Source organism: Neoarius graeffei, chromosome 28 (genome assembly GCF_027579695.1).
Source record: "Neoarius graeffei isolate fNeoGra1 chromosome 28, fNeoGra1.pri, whole genome shotgun sequence".
In the NCBI taxonomy this organism is placed as follows: domain Eukaryota; kingdom Metazoa; phylum Chordata; class Actinopteri; order Siluriformes; family Ariidae; genus Neoarius; species Neoarius graeffei.
The window spans coordinates 15,244,109-15,267,069 of NC_083596.1; the positions used below are offsets into that span (position 1 = coordinate 15,244,109).

The following is a 22,961-nucleotide window of genomic DNA, read 5'->3' on the forward strand; positions in this document are numbered from 1 at the left end:
AAAGGTGAAATACTGTAACTGTGTCCCCCAATCGACTGTTTTAAAATTACCTCTCATGTGAACAATCATCATCATTAACTGCTATCTCCACCTACGGTAGAATGCACACTAACATGATATAGTTGCTTCCATATATCTCGATCTCTGGCAAGAGCGTTCAGGGAATTTATATCAAGACCTGTCCATGTTGTGATGTTATCTCTCCATGTCTTAGGTTGACGACCCCTGTTTCTCTTTCCATTAATCATACCTTCCAAACAGATCTTGCTGATGCCAAAATCCATTCATTTTATGTGACCAAACAGTTTGAGTACTTTACTCTTGATGACAGAGGTTGTAATAGCGGAGCTCCTGCGTGGGCCAAAGGCCTGCGCGAGCGGAGTCCCATAGGCATAGAGTGTAGATACATAAAGAAACCCATCGAGTTGTTTTCTGATGGTTTCGGTCCTGTGCTTGCGTGCCTGCCACCACAGGAAATCCAACAGCTGAGTAGTGAGTAACCCATCAAGTTGTTTTCTGATGGTTTCAGTCCTGTGCATGCGTGCCTGCCACCACAGAAACCCAACAACTAGTGAAGTGTGAAGTGGAGTAGTAGTCAGGATAGTATAGTAGTGAGTAACTTGTCGCTGTTGTCGCCCGATGTTTTGTATAACATAAGGAAACAGTATAGTAACTATAATGGTAAAGAAATAAAGCAAAAGAGGCTGGCTATGATATAAGAAAATTCTACAGCCCAGAAACAGACGGGAGTGCCGCTTTTAGGCAGTGCCTAAATCTATATATTATTCTCTGTTAGTGACATTAAAGTGTCTTAAACTAAACAGAAGAACCAGCAAGCTCATTCCAGCTTATCTACGGTAGGTGCTGCCATTTTTATTCTCCACATGTACCACATGGTGGCACTCCTGATAGACATCATCAGTCAAAACATTTGCAGGATATTGCACAGGTGATTGGTGGCAATTGGGTTATTTGTCTAAGATCTTCAATTTTGACATGGTCTGAGAGTTTGGTGTTAGTCATAAGTTGCATTATGTGATTTTGAAAGACTTCCAGTTTCTGTAGTGCAGCAGAAGTCCAGTTGACACATCCTAGTCCATATAAAACTACAGGAAGAACACAGGTGTTGTAGATGCTTGATTTTATGTGGTATGGGATACGTTTTGAAGTTAGTGCAATTTTGTTCTTATCAAAAGCAGCCCAACCAAGTCCAATTCTATGGTTCACAGCTATCATTCCATCATTTTTTGAAGACAGTTTGTGTCCGAGGTAGATGAATTCAGAAACTTGCTTTACTGGTTTACCGTATATTGTAAGGTTGAGGTCTGGATTAGATTTGTCTGTTGTCATGCAGTCTGTTTTTGATATGTTGATAGAAAGTTTGGCTTCTGCAACATGTTTAGCAAGAGAATTAACAAAAGATTGTAAGTCCTGACAGGATTAATTTATTCCAGAAATATCAGCGTAGCTGAGATTGGAGAGGAGGTGACTGCTGATTGTGAACCCAGATTGACATTCATCTTCAGTCTTAGAGAGTATTGCGGGAATTGCAATGCAGAAGAGCATAGCTGAGAGTACATCTCCTTGTTTCATTCCTTTAAAGATATTGACAGATCTGGAGGTGCCAGTATCAGTCTTGACGAATGCTTTTGAATTATCATATGTGAGTTTTAGTAGGTTTATGTATCTCTTGTTGATTCTGGTGCTTCCAAAAAATTTCCATAAATGGGGAAGCTTCACACTATTGAACGCTTTGGACAAGTCTATGAAGCATATACTGGTTTGTTGAATTCTATGGATTTCTCAATTATTTGTTCAAGAGCAAAGATCTGTTCTATGGTTCCTCTGCCAGGTTGGTAAGCAGCTTGAGTAGGGAGGAAGGATGCATACAAGTCATTTTTTATTCTTGTTGCAATGATAGTAATAAATACTTTGTATATATGGCTTAACAGGCTTATTGGACGATAGTTACCGCATTCAAGAGGACTGTTCTTTATGTAGAGGACAACTATGAGAGCCTTTTAAAATGCTTGTGGTATCTTTCCTGTGGTTAATATTTGGTTGAAGAGGTATAAGAGAGCTTTCATTAGTTGATCACCACCAGCTTTCAAGTATTCAAGTAGATTTTAACAAGACCAAGCCCTTTTCTGTCTTTCATAGCATTTATGGCAGCTTCAACTTCATTTTTCAAGATTGCAGGAATTTCATCTTCTGAAAAGACATCAACCATGGACAACATACAGTAGATGCCATAATTGTCATGCCAGAAGAAATGTATGGTAACATGAAATGAGTTGAGTAGTGAGAAACTAAGACTGAATATCTTACACTTTGGTGTACGTGAAACCTTTGGACTGAAATTTAAGTTACTGTAAGTTACATGATATACAACTCCCTTTAATACAGTTATAGAAAACTCAGAGAATGGAAATAAATATTACCTAGAATTTATTTGATTTAATAACATTTTAACGTTTTTGTTTCCAATAATAAGTGGTGCTGAAAATAAGTGCCCCCTCTTTACCCAGAACTGTGTGACTGAAAATAAACGACTAGGAACAAGTAGAAAAGTATGGCATCCATTCCTTTGGAGTTTGTTGACAAGATAGATGAGGAGAGGGAAAAGGACAAAGAAATCAAAAAACGTGATCGAGCAATTGGCCAAGTACCAATGGACACTGACCATGAAGAGGACTTTGGTACTACTCCTTGCCAAATCCAAATCAACGAGTCTTTTTCTGAGTGAGTAAAAGGCCTTTGTTTATTATGTACCTACAGTAATAATGCTATTCCACCATTTTAGTTCCCAGGGTAACAAGGAATCCATAAGTTAATTGAAAAGTGAGCCAAAAAGAGACATTTTAGGATAGGAACTAAGAGTTCTCCCAGCTGAACATCTGAAGATACTCCAAGCATACAAATAAACATTGAATATCTGCTCAACTCTGTCTCCTGACAAATCTTTACTAAATTTCTAACCCTTTGGTGACTGACCCCTTGAACATGGTTCCTCCAGGAACGATGATGTTTCAGTCGTCAAGACAACGGAAAAACTAAAATACAAGAGCATTTTGTTTTGTGCACAAGAGCATTGTGACGTATCTTTCTGTTTTTGTATTTTAGTTCTTCTGTTGTCTTGACAACTGAAAAGTCATAGTTCCTGGAGGAACCATTTTCAAGGGGTCAGTCACCAAAGGGCTAATAACTTTCAAACTATATCCATTTTTCCACAGTCACTTCAATGTCGTCTTGCTTGGCCAATTGCTTGCGGTATGAAATGCTAATCAAGCAAAATGCAGAACACAGGGTTATGTTTTTTTTTTCTTTTTAAGGATATGAGTGTGAAGACATAATACAGGGGTCTTCAAGCTTATCCACAAAGGAGCATAGGAGCTGCAGATTACAATTAAGCATCAAGAGCCACACCTGAACACACCCTCATTTAATCCCTTTATTTTAGCCTTGAGTCATTATCAGGTGTGCATCCTGCTTGGTATAAAAGGCAACAGCCACACCAGTCTTTCGCGGATAAGATTAATGACCCGTGATATACACTATATACTGTCAAAAGTTTGTAGACATCTGACCATCACACCCAAATGTAGATCTTCTCCAAACTGTTGCCACATAGTTGGAAGCACACAGTTATGTAGGATGTCTCTGTATGCTGTAAGATTATAATTTTCCTTCATTGGCACTATGGGACCTAACCTGTTCCAACATGACAATGCCTCTGTGCACAAAGCAAGGTCCATGGTTTGCCAAGGATGGAGTGGAAGAACTCGAGTGACCTGCACATGTGTTCAAAAAGTACATATGGGTGTGATAGTTGTGTGCACAAATTTTTGGCCATACAGTGTATCTGCTTGGTTTCTTAATGATTTTGCAAGGTGCAAACCTGTAAGTGAATACTGCTCAGGTAGTGACATAGTTGTCTATTACTTTATGGCTTTGTTTGTCCTTAGCACAAGCAAAACTTAGCACCTGTCCTTAGCACCTTACAAAACTCTTGTATTTATGTTTAGAATTTTACGTTTTATAAGATTTCATGGTTTTGTGTGTTTTATAAGTTGTTCATGCTCCTAATAACTGCGATAATGATCAAATCTAGTGGATGTTTTCCAGTAAAATGCCTTTATCGTTAGAAAATCAGAAGTGCTATGGGTCAACAATACATCAGATTACTATGTAGTGAATAGAGCATGCAGGGTTCATGTTTGGTCTTTCTGCAGTAAAATACAAGGGATAGAACCCAACCCAGATCAGCACAAGAGGTTTGACGTTAAGATGCTTTTTGAAGCCGTGTCCAGTGGTGACATCAGCAGGCTGGAGGGCCTGGAGGAGTATCTGACTGAAAATCGAAGGAAACTGACAAACATTGTTTGTAAGAACTTTGTGTAAATCTCCACATATATAATTACACACAGAATTCACACTAGACTTCTTATCATTGTATGTGTCAATACATAATACAGGATTGTAGTAGTAATAGCATTATTATATCCCATTTTTCTCAGGTGAGTTCACTGGGAAGACAGTCCTGATGAAGGCCCTGCTAAACCTGAAGAATGAAGATAGCAAAATAGTGGAGCTCTTACTGGGTATTGCAGAAAGAAATAACGAACTTGATGACTTAGTGAATGCAGAATTCACAGATATCTACTATAAAGGTGTGAATATTTGAAGCATTGTTTATTTCTGAATGTATATGACTGTATGACTGAATACAAAGTTCTACCGACCACCTCAGTAGTGTATGTAATTATTAAACAATATGTTATTCATCTGTGTTAAGAAATATCCACCATCTAAACAATATCTGGTTGGGATAGTCTTAGGGTAGTCCTTTTCCTCTCAAATGAGAAGAAGAAAGGTGGGACAGATGGCACGTTCCAACATAGCAACAGATAGGTTGCAATCAGTAACTGTACACCTACATGGTGCACCTACTGTATATGGTGGGTTTACCTGAGAAAGGTATAGAAAACAGGCAGTTGTACCTTTAAAAATCTGTGCCATTGGGTATACTAGTGCATTTAATAAAATTAGAATATAATGAAAAAGTTACATTTTTTTCATAATTTAATTAAAAATGGTAAACTTTTCTATATTAATTACATGTAAAATGAACTGTTTCAAGCTTTTTTAATTTTGATGATTATGGCTTACAGCTCATGAAAATCAGAAATCCAGCATCGCAAATTGTTCAAATATTTCCTAAGATTAATCAAAAAAGGATTTACGATACAGAAATGTGCAACCTTTGCAAAGTATGTTCATTTATACACTCACTACTTGGTTGGACCTTACTGCATCAGTGTGGCGTGGCATGGAGGCAATCAGCCTGTGGCACTGCTGATGTGTTACTGAAGCCCAGGTTGCTTTGATAGCGGCCTTCAGCTTGTCTGTATTTTATGGGTCAGAATACTCCATAGATTCTCGATGGGGTTCAGGTCAGGTGAGTTGGCTGGCCAATCAAGCACAGTAATATCATGGTCAGCAAACCATTTGGTAGTAGTTTTGGCACTGTGGACAGGTGATAAATCCTGCTGGAAAAGGAAATCGGCATCTCCATAAAGCTTGTCAGCAGATGGAAGCATGAAGCACTCTAAAATCTCTTGGTAGATGGCTACATTGACTTTGGACTTGATAAAACACAGTGGACCAACACCAGCAGAGACATGGCACCACAAATCATCACCAACTGCCAAAACTACACGTTGGACTTCAAACAACTTGGATTCTATGCCTCTCCACTCTTCCTCCAGATTCTAGGATCTTGATTTCCAAATGAAATGCAAAATTTACTTTCATCTGAAAAGAGGACTTCGAACCACTGAGCAACAGTCCAGTTCTTTCTCTCCTTAGCCCAGGTAAGACACTTCTGATATTGTCTCTGGTTCAGGAGTGTCTTGATATTAGGAACACGACAGGTGTAGCCCCTTTCCTGAAGATGGCTGTGCATGGTGGCTCTTGATGTAATGACACCAGCCTCAGTCCATTCCTTGTGAAACTCGCCCACGTTTTTGAATTGACTTTTCTTGACAATCCTCTCAAGGCTGTGGTCATCCCTGTCACTTGTGCACCTTTTCCAGCCAGCCTTTTCAGCATTGACCTTCCGTGGCTTGCCATCCTTGTGAATGGTTTTGATGATTGTCTTCTGGGCAACTGCCAAGTCAGCAGTCTTCCCCATGATTGTGGTTGTGTGTTCTGAATTAGACTGAACTAGAAGAACAGGATACTAAAACTTGAAATGAAATTGTGACAGTTCGTATGGGTGGGTGGAGCACAGAAGGACGGCAGGCCAGCACTGAGTTCACAAAACTCTTTTTTATTGTTACACTTTTCAGCGTTACACTCTCCCAGACACTCAGACACATGCGCACACACATCAGTCGTCTGGTTGGGGAGAGAGCTCCCTCTGCTCTCGCTCTCTCTCCTTAAATAGAGCGCGGTCACTGGGGAAGACACACAAACACATTAATTAACCTCAGGTGCAGTGATTCTGCCACTTACCTTCCCTGACTCCACCCTCCAGTCACAGACCGACGCTTGACCACGCCCCCACTGCCACATACCCCCACCGCCCGACTCAGGCCGGGCAGCCGTCCGGCCTGCAGCCGACTCCCCCCCCCTGATGGGAGAGGAAGTCCGCCACGACCATCTGTGCCCCCGGCCTGTGGACCACCTTGAAGTTGAAGGGTTGGAGTGCCAGATACCAACGGGTGATCCACGCATTGGCATCCTTCATGTGGTGGAGCCACTGGAGGGGCGCATGGTCCAAACAGAGGGTGAAAGGGCATCCCAGCAGGTAGTAACGGAGGGCGAGGACCGCCCACTTGATCGCCAGGCACTCTCTCTCAATGGTGCTGTAGCGCCCCTCATGCACCGACAGCTTCCTACTGATATACAGTACTGGGCGATCCTCCCCCTCCACCTCCTGGGACAAAACAGCCCCCAGCCCTCTGTCCGACGCATCTGTCTGTAACAAAAAGGGGAGAGAAAAGTCAGGAGAGTGTAAAAGTGGCCCCCCACACAGTGCAGCCTTTACCTCAGAAAAAGCCCACTGGCATTGCTCCGTCCACTGGACCGGATCTGGTACCCCCTTTTTAGTCAGATCAGTCAGCGGGCTGGTGACGTCCGAATAATTAGGTATAAACCTACAATAATAGCCAGCCAGCCCCAGGAACTGTCTCACCCCCTTTTTGGTCTTAGGCCTCAGACAGGCCGCAATTGCTGCTGTCTTGTTAATTTGGGGACGCACCTGCCCGTTGCCCAAGTGGAAGCCCAGATACCGTACTTCCACCCGCCCAATCGCACACTTCTTCGGGTTGGCTGTGAGACCCGCTCGCCTCAGCGACCTAAGGACGGCCCTCAGATGTTGGAGGTGCCTCGGCCAGTCATTGCTATAGATGATAATGTCATCAAGGTAGGCGGCCGCATAGGTGGCGTGGGGGCGGAGGACCCTATCCATCAGCCACTGAAATGTAGCGGGCGCCCCAAACAGCCCAAAAGGAAGTGTGACAAATTGGTGTAAGCCAAACGGTGTGGAAAAGGCTGTTTTTTCTCGGGATAATGGAGTCAAGGGGATCTGCCAATAACCCTTTGTTAAATCCAGTGTCGAGTAAAAGTGAGCCGTGCCTAGCTGATCGAGCAACTCATCAATATGAGGCATTGGGTACGCATTGAATTTAGACACCGCGTTGACTTTTCTATAGTCTACACAGAACTAGACCGACCCGTCGGCCTTGGGTACCAAGACCACCGGGCTGCTCCAGTCACTGTGGGACTCCTCGACGATGCCCATTTCGAGCATGGCCTCGAGTTCTTCCCAGACCACTTTTTTCTTGTGCTCGGGTAACCTGTAAGGGCGGCTACGCACTACCACCCCCGGGGGCATCTCAATGTGGTGCTCTATGAGGTTGATGTGGCCGGGCAGGGGCGAGAACACGTCCGAAAACTCTGTCTGCAACTGGGCAACCTCCGCGAGTTGGGTCAGGGAGAGGTGGTCTCCACAGGGGACCGGAGAGGTACGTGATGCCAATGTTCCCTTTTGAACCTCCGGCCCCAGCTCTGCCTTCTCCGGAACCACCGACACCAACGCCACGGGGACCTCCTTGTTCCAGAGTTTGAGCAGATTGAGGTGGTAAATCTGTAGCGCCCCACCCCTATCTGTTCGCCTCACCTCATAGTCGACGTCCCCGACTCGCCGTGTGACCTCAAAGGGTACTTGCCACTTGGCGACCAATTTGGAGCTCGATGTGGGCAACAGTACGAGTACTTTATCTCCCGGTGCGAACTCCCTAAGGCGCGTCCCCTTGTCGTACAGGCGGGTTTGTCGTTCTTGGGCCTGCCGCAAATTCTCCTGAGTTAGGTGCGTGAGTGTGTGGAGTTTTGCGTGCAGGTCAATAACATATTGGATTTCATTTTTACTTGGTGAAGGTCCCTCCTCCCAATTTTCCCGCAGCACATCTAGAATGCCGCGCGGCTTACGCCCGTATAACAATTCAAATGGGGAGAACCCTGTGGAGGCTTGGGGGACCTCTCGCACTGCAAATAGCAAGGGTTCGAGCCATTTATCCCAATTACATGCATCCTCACTTACGAATTTTTTAATTATATTTTTGAGGGTGCGATTGAACCGTTCAACTAAACCGTCCGTTTGTGGGTGATACACGCTGGTGCGGGTCGGCTTAATACCCAACAACCCATACAGTTTGTTCAATGTACGTGACATAAACGAGGTGCCTTGGTCAGTCAGAATCTCTTTCGGGATTCCAACTCGGGAGATAACGCGGAAGAGTGCTTATGCAATACTGCGTGTTGAGATATTGCGAAGAAGCACTGCTTCTGGGTATCCCGTTGCATAGTCCACTAGAACTAATATAAAGCGGTACCCTTGTGCTGACCGATCTATGGTCCAACGAGATCCATCCCAATTCTTTCGAACGGGGTCTCGATTAACGGCAGAGGGTGCAAAGGCGCTTTTGGAATGGCCGCTGGATTTACTAACTGGCACTCGCGGCACGCCGTACACCACCTACGGACATCGCCGCGAATCCCTGGCCAATAGAACCGGGCCATTATTTGGACTAGTGTTTTATCCTGCCCTAAATGTCCAGCCATGGGATTAAAGTGAGCCGCCTGGAATACCAATTCCCGGCAGCTCTTCGGAATCAAAAGCTGCGTGACTCGCTCTTTAGTTTGAGTGTCCTGCGTCACTTGGTATAATCTATCCTTCATAATTGCGAAGTAGGGGAAGGACGGGGTGGCGTTTGGCTGGAGCGTTTGACCATCGATTACTCTCACTTGGTCAAACGCATGCCGCAGAGTCTCGTCTCGTGACTTCTCTAATGGAAAATCCGCGAGGGATTCCCCAATAGAGAGAGGAGCCGGCGGCTCCTCACTCTGACGCGGAGATGATGTAGACGGCTCTGTGACAGCTGCTCCCGCCAAAGCGACCCTGGGACCTCCTCCTGTTAAACTATGGCAGGACCCACTCTTCACTAGATGACTCATTAACTCCCCAAATCCTGGCCAATCAGTCCCCAAAATTATCGAGTGGGTAAGGCGAGGATTAACCGCTGCCTTCACTATAAATTTTTCCCCTCGAAAAAGAATGTGGACCCACACTAGAGGGTAGTTGTGAACATACCCGTGCACACACAACACCTTCACCAATTGTGCTCCCCCCAATGCCTCATCTTGCACCAGGCTTTGGTGGATTGAGGTCTGATTACAACCAGAATCCACCAACCCCTGATATGTATCCCCTTGGATACTCACCAGTATGCGATACACTCCGGCCCGATCGAGGGTGGCTCCTGGCGTGTTGGGGATCTGAACCACTGCGCCCACCTCCATTCCCGAGCACTGCTGTTGGAGGTGGCCCGGCTCCCCACAGCGCCAGCAAACCGGCCCGGGCTTCCTCTCTGCACTAGTGCTCTGGGGCTCACTCACCTGGGGGGGGGAGACAGACACAGAAGGGAGAAACGGGAGAGCACCGCGGGTGCGGCGGGCCGGCTGAAGTGGCACTGGCCCCCGCCTCCGCGGTGGGGGAATGGGGCGAGGAGGAGACACAGGAGGAGAGGGGGAGAGAGAGAGAGGAGAGAAGAGGTTGTCTGCTGTCCTGCCGTCGGGACAGCCGCCAAATGGTCCTCCGCCAGCTCGATTGCCTGATCCAGCGATGCCGGGCGGTGGCACTGGACCCACTCTGCGGTTCCTGCTGGTAAACGCGTGATGAACTGCTGCAGTACCACCTGGTTGATGAGTCCCTCGGCGTTGCGGTTGTCGGCCCTCAACCACTGCCAGCAGGCGTCCCGGAGTTGCTGGCCAAACTCGAACGGTCAGCCGACTTCCTCCAAGCGCAAAGCGCGGAAGCGCTGACGTTGTTGCTCGGGGGTGTGCCCCAAACGCTGGAGGACAGCCCGGCGAAGGTCCGCGTAGGTCGGCGGGGAGCTGTAGCGCAGCCAGCTGCACCTCCCCCGTTAGCAGGGGGAGGAGGCGCGCCGCGCGCTGTTCCACCGGCCACCCAGAGGTCTCGGCTACCTGCTCAAAGAGCGTGAGGAAGGCCTCGGGGTCGTCCTGTGGGCCCATCTTCATTAGGGTGAGGGGGGAAGGGCACGCGGCGGTGGAGTTGGTGGACCCCGCCGACGCGAGGAGGTGCCGGAACGCCCGACGATCTTCCTGTTGCGCCAGCACCAGGGCCTCGAACCGTTGTTCTTGCTCCTTTCGGAGGGCGAGCAGCGCCTGGTGCTGGCTCTGTTGGGCCGTGGTGAGGGCGTGGATCAGGTCTGCGAAGGGGGAGGACTCCATGGGGCTGTTCTCTTCTGTGCTCATTCCCGGGTTTCAGCACCATTGTGACAGTTCGTATGGGTGGGTGGAGCACAGAAGGACGGCAGGCCAGCACTGAGTTCACAAAACTCTTTTTTATTGTCACACTTTTCAGCGTTACACTCTCCCAGACACTCAGACACACGCGCACACACATCAGTCGTCTGGTTGGGGAGAGAGCTCCCTCTGCTCTCGCTCTCTCTCCTTAAATAGGGCGCGGTCACTGGGGAAGACACACAAACACATTAATTAACCTCAGGTGCAGTGATTCTGCTACTTACCTTCCCTGACTCCGCCCTCCAGTCACAGACCGACGCTTGACCACGCCCCCACTGCCACAGAAATATTCTAATATTTCATGTTTTTTTTTTTTTTTTAAATCTTTTGCACTTGCGGCCATAATCATCAAAATTAAAATAGAAACATGAATGAAACAGTTTATGTGTAAAGAGTTTAGAATATATTAAATTTTCACTTTCTTAAATAATTGATGGAAAATATTGAACTTTCATGATACTCTAATTGTCTGAAATGCACTAGTATGTTCAACCATCCTTCTTGCTAATCTACTACCTCTGTTGGAATGTTGTTGTATGGATTTCTTCCCATTAAGTCACAGCAACATTAGCAAGGCACTGACATAAGCTGGACTGGTTACATGTTCAAGTCATGCCAAATGGGTTTGGTGAGGTTGAAATCAAGGCTCTAGGAATTCCTTTCAAGTTATTCCACTCCATATGAGCAGGTGTTTGTGATGACTGAGTTTAACTTGTTGGAAGAAGAAAATGTGACCTCTGACATCCCCAGGTGGGTAGCTGTTGTGTGATACTTACATATGCTATTGTTTTTGTGTGATTGGTGCAGGACAGACAGCTCTTCATATAGCCATTGAGAGAAGAAAGAAACGCTCTGTTGAGCTGCTCATTCAGAAAGGGGCTAATGTCGAGGCAAAGGCTTCTGGGAAATTCTTCCAGCCACTTAGCGACACATGTTTCTACTTTGGTAAGTATTAGATGGACATGATGGTATTTCTTTCTTTTTTGAGGTTCAAAAAATCCATTCTATTACAGGAATGTTAAGTAAATGAGCATAATTTATATATAAAACCATGTTTTCTTTGTTTTTTTTTCTAAACCTTTTTTTCCCACAGGGGAGCTTCCACTTTCTCTGGCAGCGTGTACTAATCAGAAAGACATAGTGGACCTACTGATGGATAAAGCAGATGTGAGGCGTACGGACACTCTGGGCAACACAGTTCTCCATGCTCTTGTGATGGTGGCTGATAACAGCCCCGAAAATACAGATTTTGTCAATTTCATGTACGACTACATTCTTACCAAAGATGCTGCTCAGAATCCCAACAAGAACAAGCTGGAGGACATTGAGAACAATCAGGGACTTACTTCCATCAAGCTGGCTGCAAAGCTAGGAAAGATTGGGGTAAGAGTGTATCAGTATCTATAAATACTAAATAATGAGTGACCCTATCAGCTTAAATATAGTGGGTTTGGTCAGTCATCTAAATTCACATACATTTATATTTATAACATTTAGCACACAGCCTTGTCCAGAGTGTCTGACAGAAGTGAAACTAGAGGTTTGTAGCTGGTTAATACAGACAGGATATAGGGATCATGGGATTGGATGGGGAGGACTGAGCAGTCAGACTCTGCCCCAACAGATCTTTCAAATACATTTTACATGTTTGGACTGAATACAACAGAAATGAATATAGAGCTTTTTCAGTTCATCAGAAATTTTCAAAGCTTCCCCAATGTCTGTATTTTGGTTCCACCAAAAAGGTGATCAAGGCCTGCCTCTACATTTTTAGCTGTGCTGTTGAGAACACTGAGATGAGAGAACATTGGTAGGTTGAGGACTAGGTTGAAGAACACTGATTTTTTTTTTTTTGTGAAGTCGTGCACAGTCACATTCTCATCTCATCTCATCTCATTATCTCTAGCCGCATTATCCTTCTACAGGGTCGCAGGCAAGCTGGAGCCTATCCCAGCTGACTATGGGCGAAAGGCGGGGTACACCCTGGACAAGTCGCCAGGTCATCACAGGGCTGACACATAGACACAGACAACCATTCGCACTCACATCTACGGTCAATTTAGAGTCACCAGTAAACCTAACCTGCATGTCTTTGGACTGTGGGGGAAACCGGAGCACCCGGAGGAAACCCACGCGGACACAGGGAGAACATGCAAACTCCACACAGAAAGGCCCTCGCCGGCCCCGGGGCTCGAACCCAGGACCTTCTTGCTGTGAGGCGACAGCGCTAACCACTACACCACCATGCCGCCACAGTCACATTCTATATTTATATATTGGTGTTTCCTAATTTCAACAGGCTTATTAATTTCATTTAGTCTTGTGATTTTTTTTCCCTTACAAATGTCATTAAAATCATTGTTTCCCATTCTGTTGTCTGAAATAAATATTAAGTCAGGCTCTTGGTCTGTATCAGTATGAGTTTATGCTTTGTGCTGCTGCAATGTGATTGGCTGATTGGATAATTGCATGTATAAGCAGACAGTGAATGTATGTACATTGAAATTAAAAAATTCACAGTCATTGGCATGGGTCTGAAAAAAAAATGTATGAAATGAAAATGTTCTTTGTTCCTCCAGTTGCTTCAACACATTCTGAACCGCAACTTCCAGAAAAAAGAGTGCAGGCATCTGTCCAGAATGTTCACAGAGTGGGCATATGGCCCAGTGTGCAGTTCACTGTACGACCTGGACTCTATAGACACCTACGAGCCAAAGTCTGTCCTAGAGATAGTTGTTTATGGCCCAGAGATACCTGTAAGAGAAATATACTCTGCAGAAATTTGACTAATAAGGCACTATATATATAAATTCTGTGTGTCTATCACTTTTATAATGTAGAATATGCTCTGACATTTTTGTTATTTATGCATTCCTCCAGATTGGCAGACAATTGGCTTATAAATGATATAGCCTTTATATGCAAGCCAATTAAAGTTAGATTACAAGTTAAATGTATGTGCATGTTGATGTTGTGGTCTTTTGTTCCAGAATCGTCTTGAAATGCTCCAGATTGAGCCACTTAATAAACTGCTGGAAGATAAATGGAACAGATTTGCCAAATGGATATTCCTCGTCAAGTTTATTGTTTATTTCATATATGTCATCATCTTCACAGTTGTTTCTTATCACCGTGAAGAAGGAAACGTGAGTTCAAGCTACAGCTAGTTGTAGTAGATTTGGATGCTTGTTACAATACACTTCCCAATTTGTGGGTGGTAAAAGATGTGGGTGTTCCCAATTATATGGTGCTTAATTTTATTCAGGGAAAATAGCTAACCGAATTAAACAAAGCATATACATATATGCTTTGTTTAAACACACACACACACACACACACACACACACACACACACACACACACACACACACACACGTGTGTGTGTACCGTATGCAGAGGTGGACCAAGTACCCAACTTAATTACTTAAGTCAAAGTACAGATCCCATTGGTCAAATGTTACTCCGATACAAGTGAAAGTTGTACAGTGAAATTTTTACTGAAGTTAAAGTACTGAAGTACTTGCTTTAAAAAATATTTAAGTATTAAAAGTAGAACCCCGATTCCAAAAAAGTTGGGACAAAGTACAAATTATAAATAAAAATGGAATGCAATGATGTGGAAGTTTCAAAATTCCATATTTTATTCAGAATAGAACATAGATGACATATCAAATGTTTAAACTGAGAAAATGTATCATTTAAAGAGAAAAATTAGGTGATTTTAAATTTCATGACAACACATCTCAAAAAAGTTGGGACAAGGCCATGTTTACCACTGTGAGACATCCCCTTTTCTCTTTACAACAGTCTGTAAACGTCTGGGGACTGAGGAGACAAGTTGCTCAAGTTTAGGGATAGGAATGTTAACCCATTCTTGTCTAATGTAGGATTCTAGTTGCTCAACTGTCTTAGGTCTTTTTTGTCGTATCTTCCGCCAAATGTTTTCTATGGGTGAAAGATCTGGACTGCAGGCTGGCCAGTTCAGTACCCGGACCCTTCTTCTACGCAGCCATGATGCTGTAATTGATGCAGTATGTGGTTTGGCATTGTCATGTTGGAAAATGCAAGGTCTTCCCTGAAAGAGATGTCGTCTGGATGGGAGCATATGTTGCTCTAGAACCTGGATATACCTTTCAGCATTGATGGTGTCTTTCCAGATGTGTAAGCTGCCCATGCCACACGCATTAATGCAACCCCATACCATCAGAGATGCAGGCTTCTGAACTGAGCGCTGATAACAACTTGGGTCGTCCTTCTCCTCTTTAGTTTGAATGACACGGCGTCCCTGATTTCCATAAAGAACTTCAAATTTTGATTCGTCTGATGACAGAACAGTTTTCCACTTTGCTACAGTCCATTTTAAATGAGCCTTGGCCCAGAGAAGACGTCTGCTCTTCTGGATCATGTTTAGATACGGCTTCTTCTTTGAACTATAGAGTTTTAGCTGGCAACGGCGGATGGCACGTTGAATTGTGTTCACAGATAATGTTCTCTGGAAATATTCCTGAGCCCATTTTGTGATTTCCAATACAGAAGCATGCCTGTATGTGATGCAGTGCCGTCTAAGGGCCCGAAGATCACGGGCACCCAGTATGGTTTTCCGGCCTTGACCCTTACGCACAGAGATTCTTCCAGATTCTCTGAATCTTTTGATGATATTATGCACTGTAGATGATGATATGTTCAAACTCTTTGCAATTTTACACTGTCGAACTCCTTTCTGATATTGCTCCACTATTTGTCGGTGCAGAATTAGGGGGATTGGTGATCCTCTTCCCATCTTTACTTCTGAGAGCCGCTGCCACTCCAAGATGCTCTTTTTATACCCAGTCATGTTAATGACCTATTGTCAGTTGACCTAATGAGTTGCAATTTGGTCCTCCAGCTGTTCCTTTTTTGTACCTTTAACTTTTCCAGCCTCTTATTGCCCCTGTCCCAACTTTTTTGAGATGTGTTGCTGTCATGAAATTTCAAATGAGCCAATATTTGGCATGAAATTTCAAAATGTCTCACTTTCGACATTTGATATGTTGTCTATGTTCTATTGTGAATACAATATCAGTTTTTGAGATTTGTAAATTATTGCATTCCGTTTTTATTTACAATTTGTACTTTGTCCCAACTTTTTTGGAATCGGGGTTGTACATTTTCTGTTAACACATTGTTGTATTATTGCCACAACGCTTACAAAACCTAATGCTTCTGAAGCAACCGACTGGATTTACTGACTAACTTATAGAACCTATAGAATAAACACCTGGTAGATTGTTACAAAATGAAACACAACTGACCTGAAAAATAACCACTGTCATTTTCATTTTTTTTTTTATTGTAACACTCCTCCCCACCTCCACAAAGCAGGATGATAGTGTTCTGACCCGGCTCTGGCAGTGTGTGCACCACGGGCGATTGCGCTAAGACAACGAGGGATGCTCAGCCTCCTCTAAAAATGACAAACATCGTGTAGGATGAATTGCGCTAGGCTTATGTTATAGCCGACCTTATAACATTGCTATTTCAGATCCAGAATCATAGAAATATATGTGCTCAACCCACTACAGTGCGAAATCATTCCCTTATAACTTTCCCCAGTTCGCCTAATGTGTGCATGAGTTTTTCCCCCTCGTGGCAGCGCAATGCAGCCCAGCCTCAGTGGATTGGGAGCTATGTGCTTGTCAATCTCAAAATGCAAGACGATTATCGGACAAATACTGCGAAAATGCCCACCCACGGAGTCTCATGGACTCCCAGCCTCAGTGGACTTCAACGGCATTTGGGAGCTATGCGCTTTTCAATCTCAAAATGCAAGACGGTTATTGGACAAATACTGCGAAAATGCCCACCCACGGAGTCTCACGGACTCCCAGCCTCAGTGGACTTCAACGGCATTTGGGAGCGATGCGCTTTTCAATCTCAAAATGCAAGACGGTTATTGGACAAATACTGCGAAAATGCCCGCCCACCGGACTCCCAGCCTCACATGGGAGGGACATGGCAGTTTCCGCGAGGAGACTGGTGATTGGTGAAAGCGGCCGGATATTTTCTTTGATTGACAGCTCGTTTCAACTATAGACAGGCAGCACATTGTTGCCAGATTGGGCGGTTTTAAGTGCATTTTGGCGGGTTTTGAACATATTTTGGGCTGGATAACGTCAGCAGTACCTGGCAACATCAGTTCAGTCCCATGCGGATTCACAAGTGCTGTGGTGTATTGTAAGAGATCGGCTTACATTTCAATTTCATTCATTACATACGGTTTCTACCAGCTTTTTTAGTTTGTATATATTTTCATTGTAAATAAAGTGTAAATATAGTGTTGTCAAGTTTGCTATCTTAGTTCCAGAAATTTCGTTTATTTGAGTGACTGAACTTGAACTTGAGGGGGCTAGTCAGCTAGCAAGAAAGCTGCGCGCGGATGCCAAGCATTGCTGATTTAATTTTGGCGAAGCCATTTGCCAGTCTTCCTTTCGAGGAAAAAATTAAAATTAAAGAGGAGGGTAGACCAATGCCTCAAATTGACTTGGTGAAAAAGGTAGGGAATAATACTCGTTCCTTTCAGCTCTCCTGGTACGAGAAAGTGAATTGGCTAACAGCAAGTGACCCACATCAACAACAGTAAATAGGCTACTTTAGTAATATGTCATGGATGGACCAAAAATATAGAATCTATTTAAAATGTTTATGCTGAGTATATTATATTGGAATATATGTTTTTCTGGATATGAATTAAACACAGCTACAATTTGGAAAGTAGTGGTTAGTGCTGTCGCCTCACAGCAAGAAGGTCCTGGGTTCGAGCCCCAGGGCCGGCGAGGGCCTTTCTGTGTGGAGTTTGCATGTTCTCCCCGTGTCCGCGTGGGTTTCCTCCGGGTGCTCCGGTTTCCCCCACAGTCCAAAGACATGCAGGTTAGGTTAACTGGTGACTCTAAATTGACCGTAGGTGTGAATGTGAGTGTGAATGGTTGTCTGTGTCTATGTGTCAGCCCTGTGATGACCTGGCGACTTGTCCAGGGTGTACCCTGCCTTTCGCCCGTAGTCAGCTGGGATAGGCTCCAGCTTGCCTGCAACCCTGTAGAAGGATAAAGCGGCTAGAGATAATGAGATGAGATGAGACAATTTGGAAAACATTTTTAAACAAAAACACAGCCGAGGGGCGGCACGGTGGTGTAGTGGTTAGCGCTGTCGCCTCACAGCAAGAAGGTCCGGGTTCGAGCCCCGGGGGCGGCGAGGGCCTTTCTGCGCGGAGTTTGCATGTTCTCCCCGTGTCCGCGTGGGTTTCCTCCGGGTGCTCCGGTTTCCCCCACAGTCCAAAGACATGCAGGTTAGGTTAACTGGTGACTCTAAATTGACTGTAGGTGTGAATGTGAGTGTGAATGGTTGTCTGTGTCTATGTGTCAGCCCTGTGATGACCTGGCGACTTGTCCAGGGTGTACCCCGCCTTTCGCCCGTAGTCAGCTGGGATAGGGTCCAGCTTGCCTGCGACCCTGTAGAAGGATAAAGCGGCTAGAGATAATGAGATGAGATGAGAACACAGCCGTGGTCAATTTTTAAACAACATGCCACAATTTTAAAATATAAAATGTTAAAATATAACCCCCCCCAACACCACCATCATGTATATTGGACAGTAGGCTAATGGGCCAAAAGAACCTGTTATTTCACAGTTTGTGACCCTGCCAACAATCAGCCAGATCAGAGGCAAGAGTATGGGCAAAACTGATGTGTTTTTTCTTTTAAAATCTGGAAATATCGTAACCGACCAGCCTCCCCTGTTTGAAAGACTACCAGCCGCCACTGGTGTGCACACATGTATGTGTATGTTAATCAGGAAGACAGTGGAATAGCTGTAAATGCAGCTTGCTCAGAAAATAAAAATGACAATCCAACCTGATTAAAACCCAGGTCCACACCTTTAGCTTAAAGTGCATATCACGGGTAAATTCAGGAGCAAGATCAATGTAATTCTCCTATTTTATATTAAACTTTGGTCAAATATCTGTCACATTTTACATTTTGTGCAATTTTTTACCTTGCGCAATACCAGAAAAATTCAGTTGAAATCAAGCCATTTGAGGCGAATTGGTCCGCCTCTGAAAAAACTTGGCATTTGGATTTCCCAGCAAACATTGATTTTTCGTGACGTCACGTGCGGGACGCCTCCTTCTGAATCCTACATCAGTGCTGGTTTGTTTATGAGAAAACGACCTGGTGGTTTTCTGCAAATTTCTTCAACGTTACCACGTAATTATTAAAATGGTTAACAGGTGTATCGTAGGAGGGTGTAGCAACACCAATCTTGATAGGATTAGTACTCATCGTTTCCCAAAAGACCGGACAATGAGAGAGAAATGGGAGCGCTTGGTCTACACAGGCTGTGCACTGAAACCGTGCAAAGCTCTCGCAGCCTGCTGGCGCTTCCGCAGGTGACGTCACGAATCTGGCTCCAGACTCCCTTGGGATTTTTTCAGATGCATTTTGTTATTTAATTTTTTTCTGCTGTAGACAGATGGCCTTGTGCAAAATTACCCCTCTGGATGAGTGTGTAAAGGGACATACTTTCATATAAAAAAAACCCCGAAATTGGTCCAGGATATGCACTTTAATAATTGCCCAACAGCAACACTGCTTTAAGCAAGACAAAAAAAAATGCAAGGTCATCATCTGACATCTCATCTCATCTCATCTCATCTCATCTCATCTCATTATCTCTAGCCGCTTTATCCTGTTCTACAGGGTCGCAGGCAAGCTGGAGCCTATTCCAGCTGACTACGGGCAAAAGGCGGGGTACACCCTGGACAAGTCGCCAGGTCATCACAGGGCTGACACATAGACACAGACAACCATTCACACAAACATTCACACCTACGGTCAATTTAGAGTCACCAGTTAACCTAACCTGCATGTCTTTGGACTGTGGGGGAAACCGGAGCACCCGGAGGAAACCCACGCGGACACGGGGAGAACATGCAAACTCCACACAGAAAGGCCCTCGCTGGCCACGGGGCTCAAACCCGGACCTTCTTGCTGTGAGACAACAGCACTAACCACTACACCACCGTGCCGCCCCTCATCTGACATCAAAACAAAAAATTACAACAATTTGTTGTGACTGACTAATACAATGTCCATCTCACATCTCACAGGCCTTGTGTGTGTGCGTGCACACATGTGTATGTATTCATGCACATATGAATCTGCCTGTGGAATCATGGTGGCTTAACGTTAAGCTAGCTAGTCAGTGAAACTCCACCTGACATGCTAGCAAAATCTTTTCAAACTCAAAATCATATTGGGTGGCTAACGCCATGGGCACCGCCGGGGGGAAAGGTTAGAACAATTCTAGGGGCCCAGCACTGCCATGGGGCCCTTTAAGGGGCTGATAATATGCTTTCAATGATTTTAATAAGACTTTTGAAATAACAACAATGCAATATTCCATCTGGTAAAATGAGCTAATTGAACAAGGTTGTCTATTTCTTGAGTTCTTCAACATATTGTCATTTAACCCTCCCCCTTTTGCGAAATGGTACGGTCCAGTTCTGGTAGAAGCGCGATGCGTTAAATCTGTGTGCTGATCAGTGCAACGCTACTTGCTGCTGTGTCGCGGTGCAGCAGCCAGCCAGCCAGCAGTGGAGTGCGTACAGTCTATGATCGCTAAATATGAAGAGTGGCTGTCAAAAACATAAAGAAAGGCAGCTGAAAGCTGAGAGGGACCGGAGAGGCAGGCAACTGGTCACTCAGTTTTTCCCAAAGAAAGGTAGCTATCGCTCACATGTGTGTCCAAAATATTAGCGAATGGTAAATGAACAGTATGAACATGGTTGGATTAGCCTATCAAGAGAACACTTTTACAGTTTGTACAGTGACATTTTTTCCATTTTAATAACTGAACTGACTTGTGTGATAAACAAGATGAAATATTACATTATGCTGGTGCTAATAACTAGTGCTAATAACCAGTTTCATAACTAATGGGGTGCCCTAAATATGCACAGATTCAGCCTCAGGGGGACCTCCGCCCTACCGAACCACTGAACCCCCCTTTCGAGAAGGAGGTAAGCAGCAATACAACCCGTAAATGCTTTAGGATTGAAGTTTTTAATGATAATTTTTGAACATATTCCCTTTTTGCAGAACAGTACACACAGCTTTCTACCTAACACATAACAATCCATGGGATTTCCATAGGTATTTTGATGCTGGGTAGAAAACTTTTTCTATGATTTATTAGCATTCACATCACACATTTCACTACCAATTGTCCTAGCACAAGAAGGCATGTGGCAAAATCTTGAATTTTCATTTGTGATTGTAAATGCACCAGAATTAGTCACTGACCAGTTTTCATCTAGTCCCTGGTAGGTTAATACATAAAATGTAATAACAAAGTCACAAACTCAAGGTCCATGGGCTATCAAAAGTCAAATAATGACAATAGTGCAATTGTGACGAGAGTGGGCAAAGTTGGGGGGCCCAAAATTCTAATCTTTCATGGGGCCCAAAATTTCTGGCGGTGCCCCTGGCTAACGCTACTAGAAAAGAAAGATTTCTACATTTCGTTTATTTGGCAAGATTATGCAAAAACATTTCTGAAAGCACTTCAGATAAGTTAATGTTATCCATGTTAGTGTAACTCCATTTTTACATGCTAACTAACGGTGTCAAGTTAACGTTAGCCATGAACAAAGCGATGGCAACTTGGCGGGAAAATCCATGGAAAGTTATTTGACTAACCAGACTGCATAGCTATTGCAATGTTATCGCTAGCTCTAAAAGCACAGACAACTTCATTGCAAGCGTTCACTTGGAATTAAACGTTTACATACCTCAATATGCTTCCGCAGGTCAGATGGCGAGTTTTTATAGGCTGTGATGTGCTCCATTTTAGGCAAACAAAGCAAACATTTAAAACAGAACATCTCTTTATTCCTTTCAGAATACTGAAACATGGGTTCTAGCTATAGCCATGGGTGCGTTCATTCCCCAGAAGAACCGCCTCCTTCCATTCTGCCATCAACTGATCGTGTTAAATAATGCTGCGGAGAAATCAATGATCTTGATTTTATCCAGTCTATGGACATGACGTGACCATAGTGATTACTTATAAGCTGTCTCAGTGTCACCTGCGAAAAAAATAATCACGTTTTAGAAAAGAAAAGAAAAAAACATCCACTTTCAAAGCCACTTCATAGTAATGAGGACATTGATAAAAATGTAGTGGAGTAAAAAGTACGATATTTGTCTTTCAAATGTAGTGAAGTTAAAGTCATAAGTTGCCAAAAAATTGATAAAGTAAAGTACAGATACTCAAAAAGTGTACTTAAGTACAGTACTCAAGTAAATGTACTTCATTACTGTCCACCTCTGTATGTATGTATGTATGTATGTATGTATGTATGTATGCATACAAAGTACCATCTTTAAACAAGCCTTGCTATTAACTGATCATCTTTTTATTTGTCAATCAAGCTTCCATTTCTAATCGGGAAAAGTTGTTGCGGCTACCAGCTACTTGGTCAACTCATCATGGCTATCGGAGCACTCTACATCTTAGTTACTGTGGTGTGTACCATTTACTTTAGTTTTAAAAAATACTAACATTAATTAAAGTCTAATGATGACTCATGTCCTCTTGAAGTTGATGGATCTATACAAAAAGCAACCAAGTCTGCAAACAATGCTGGTTGATTGCTATTCTGACCTGCTTTTGTGAGTGTTTGAACTTTTTTTTAAATTATATAGACAGTATATATAAAATCCCTATATCCAGGACCTCATATATTAACATACTGTTTTATTCTTCTTACTCAGGTTTTATTCCTTTATACTACAGGATTTTGCCAGCAATGAGATTTTCTTATCAATTAAAGAAAGACATCATACTTTTTTTATTAGTTGATACAATTAATGTTATAGAATGTCTGTGAAACACGTTCCTGTTATCACTTACATTACATTATCGCAGCTATAAACTGCCGTTCCCTCACCCTCTCTAAATATGACAAAAAAAGTAGTGTATCATGTTACCAAGAAACCAGAAAGCACAAAATTCTGTCCTGAAGATTCTGTCA

The 22,961-nt window shown here is 43.8% G+C and overlaps 1 protein-coding gene across 2 annotated transcripts in view; it reads left to right on the plus strand.

The window, feature by feature from the left end:
* Window positions 1–2,572: 2,572 nt before the first annotated feature.
* Window positions 2,573–22,961, plus strand: part of LOC132875849 (transient receptor potential cation channel subfamily V member 1-like) — a 28,352-nt gene continuing 7,963 nt past the window's right edge. Inside the window, exons 1-10 of one of the 2 annotated variants that reach the window (XM_060912960.1) lie at window positions 2,573–2,742; window positions 4,233–4,384; window positions 4,518–4,670; window positions 11,698–11,835; window positions 11,984–12,273; window positions 13,470–13,646; window positions 13,881–14,036; window positions 20,886–20,945; window positions 22,360–22,452; window positions 22,529–22,599. In XM_060912960.1, coding sequence (XP_060768943.1) covers window positions 2,573–2,742; window positions 4,233–4,384; window positions 4,518–4,670; window positions 11,698–11,835; window positions 11,984–12,273; window positions 13,470–13,646; window positions 13,881–14,036; window positions 20,886–20,945; window positions 22,360–22,452; window positions 22,529–22,599 — 1,460 coding nt within the window. The remainder of the gene's footprint in view (window positions 2,743–4,232; window positions 4,385–4,517; window positions 4,671–11,697; window positions 11,836–11,983; window positions 12,274–13,469; window positions 13,647–13,880; window positions 14,037–20,885; window positions 20,946–22,359; window positions 22,453–22,528; window positions 22,600–22,961) is intronic. The other variant, XM_060912961.1, reaches the window with a different exon arrangement.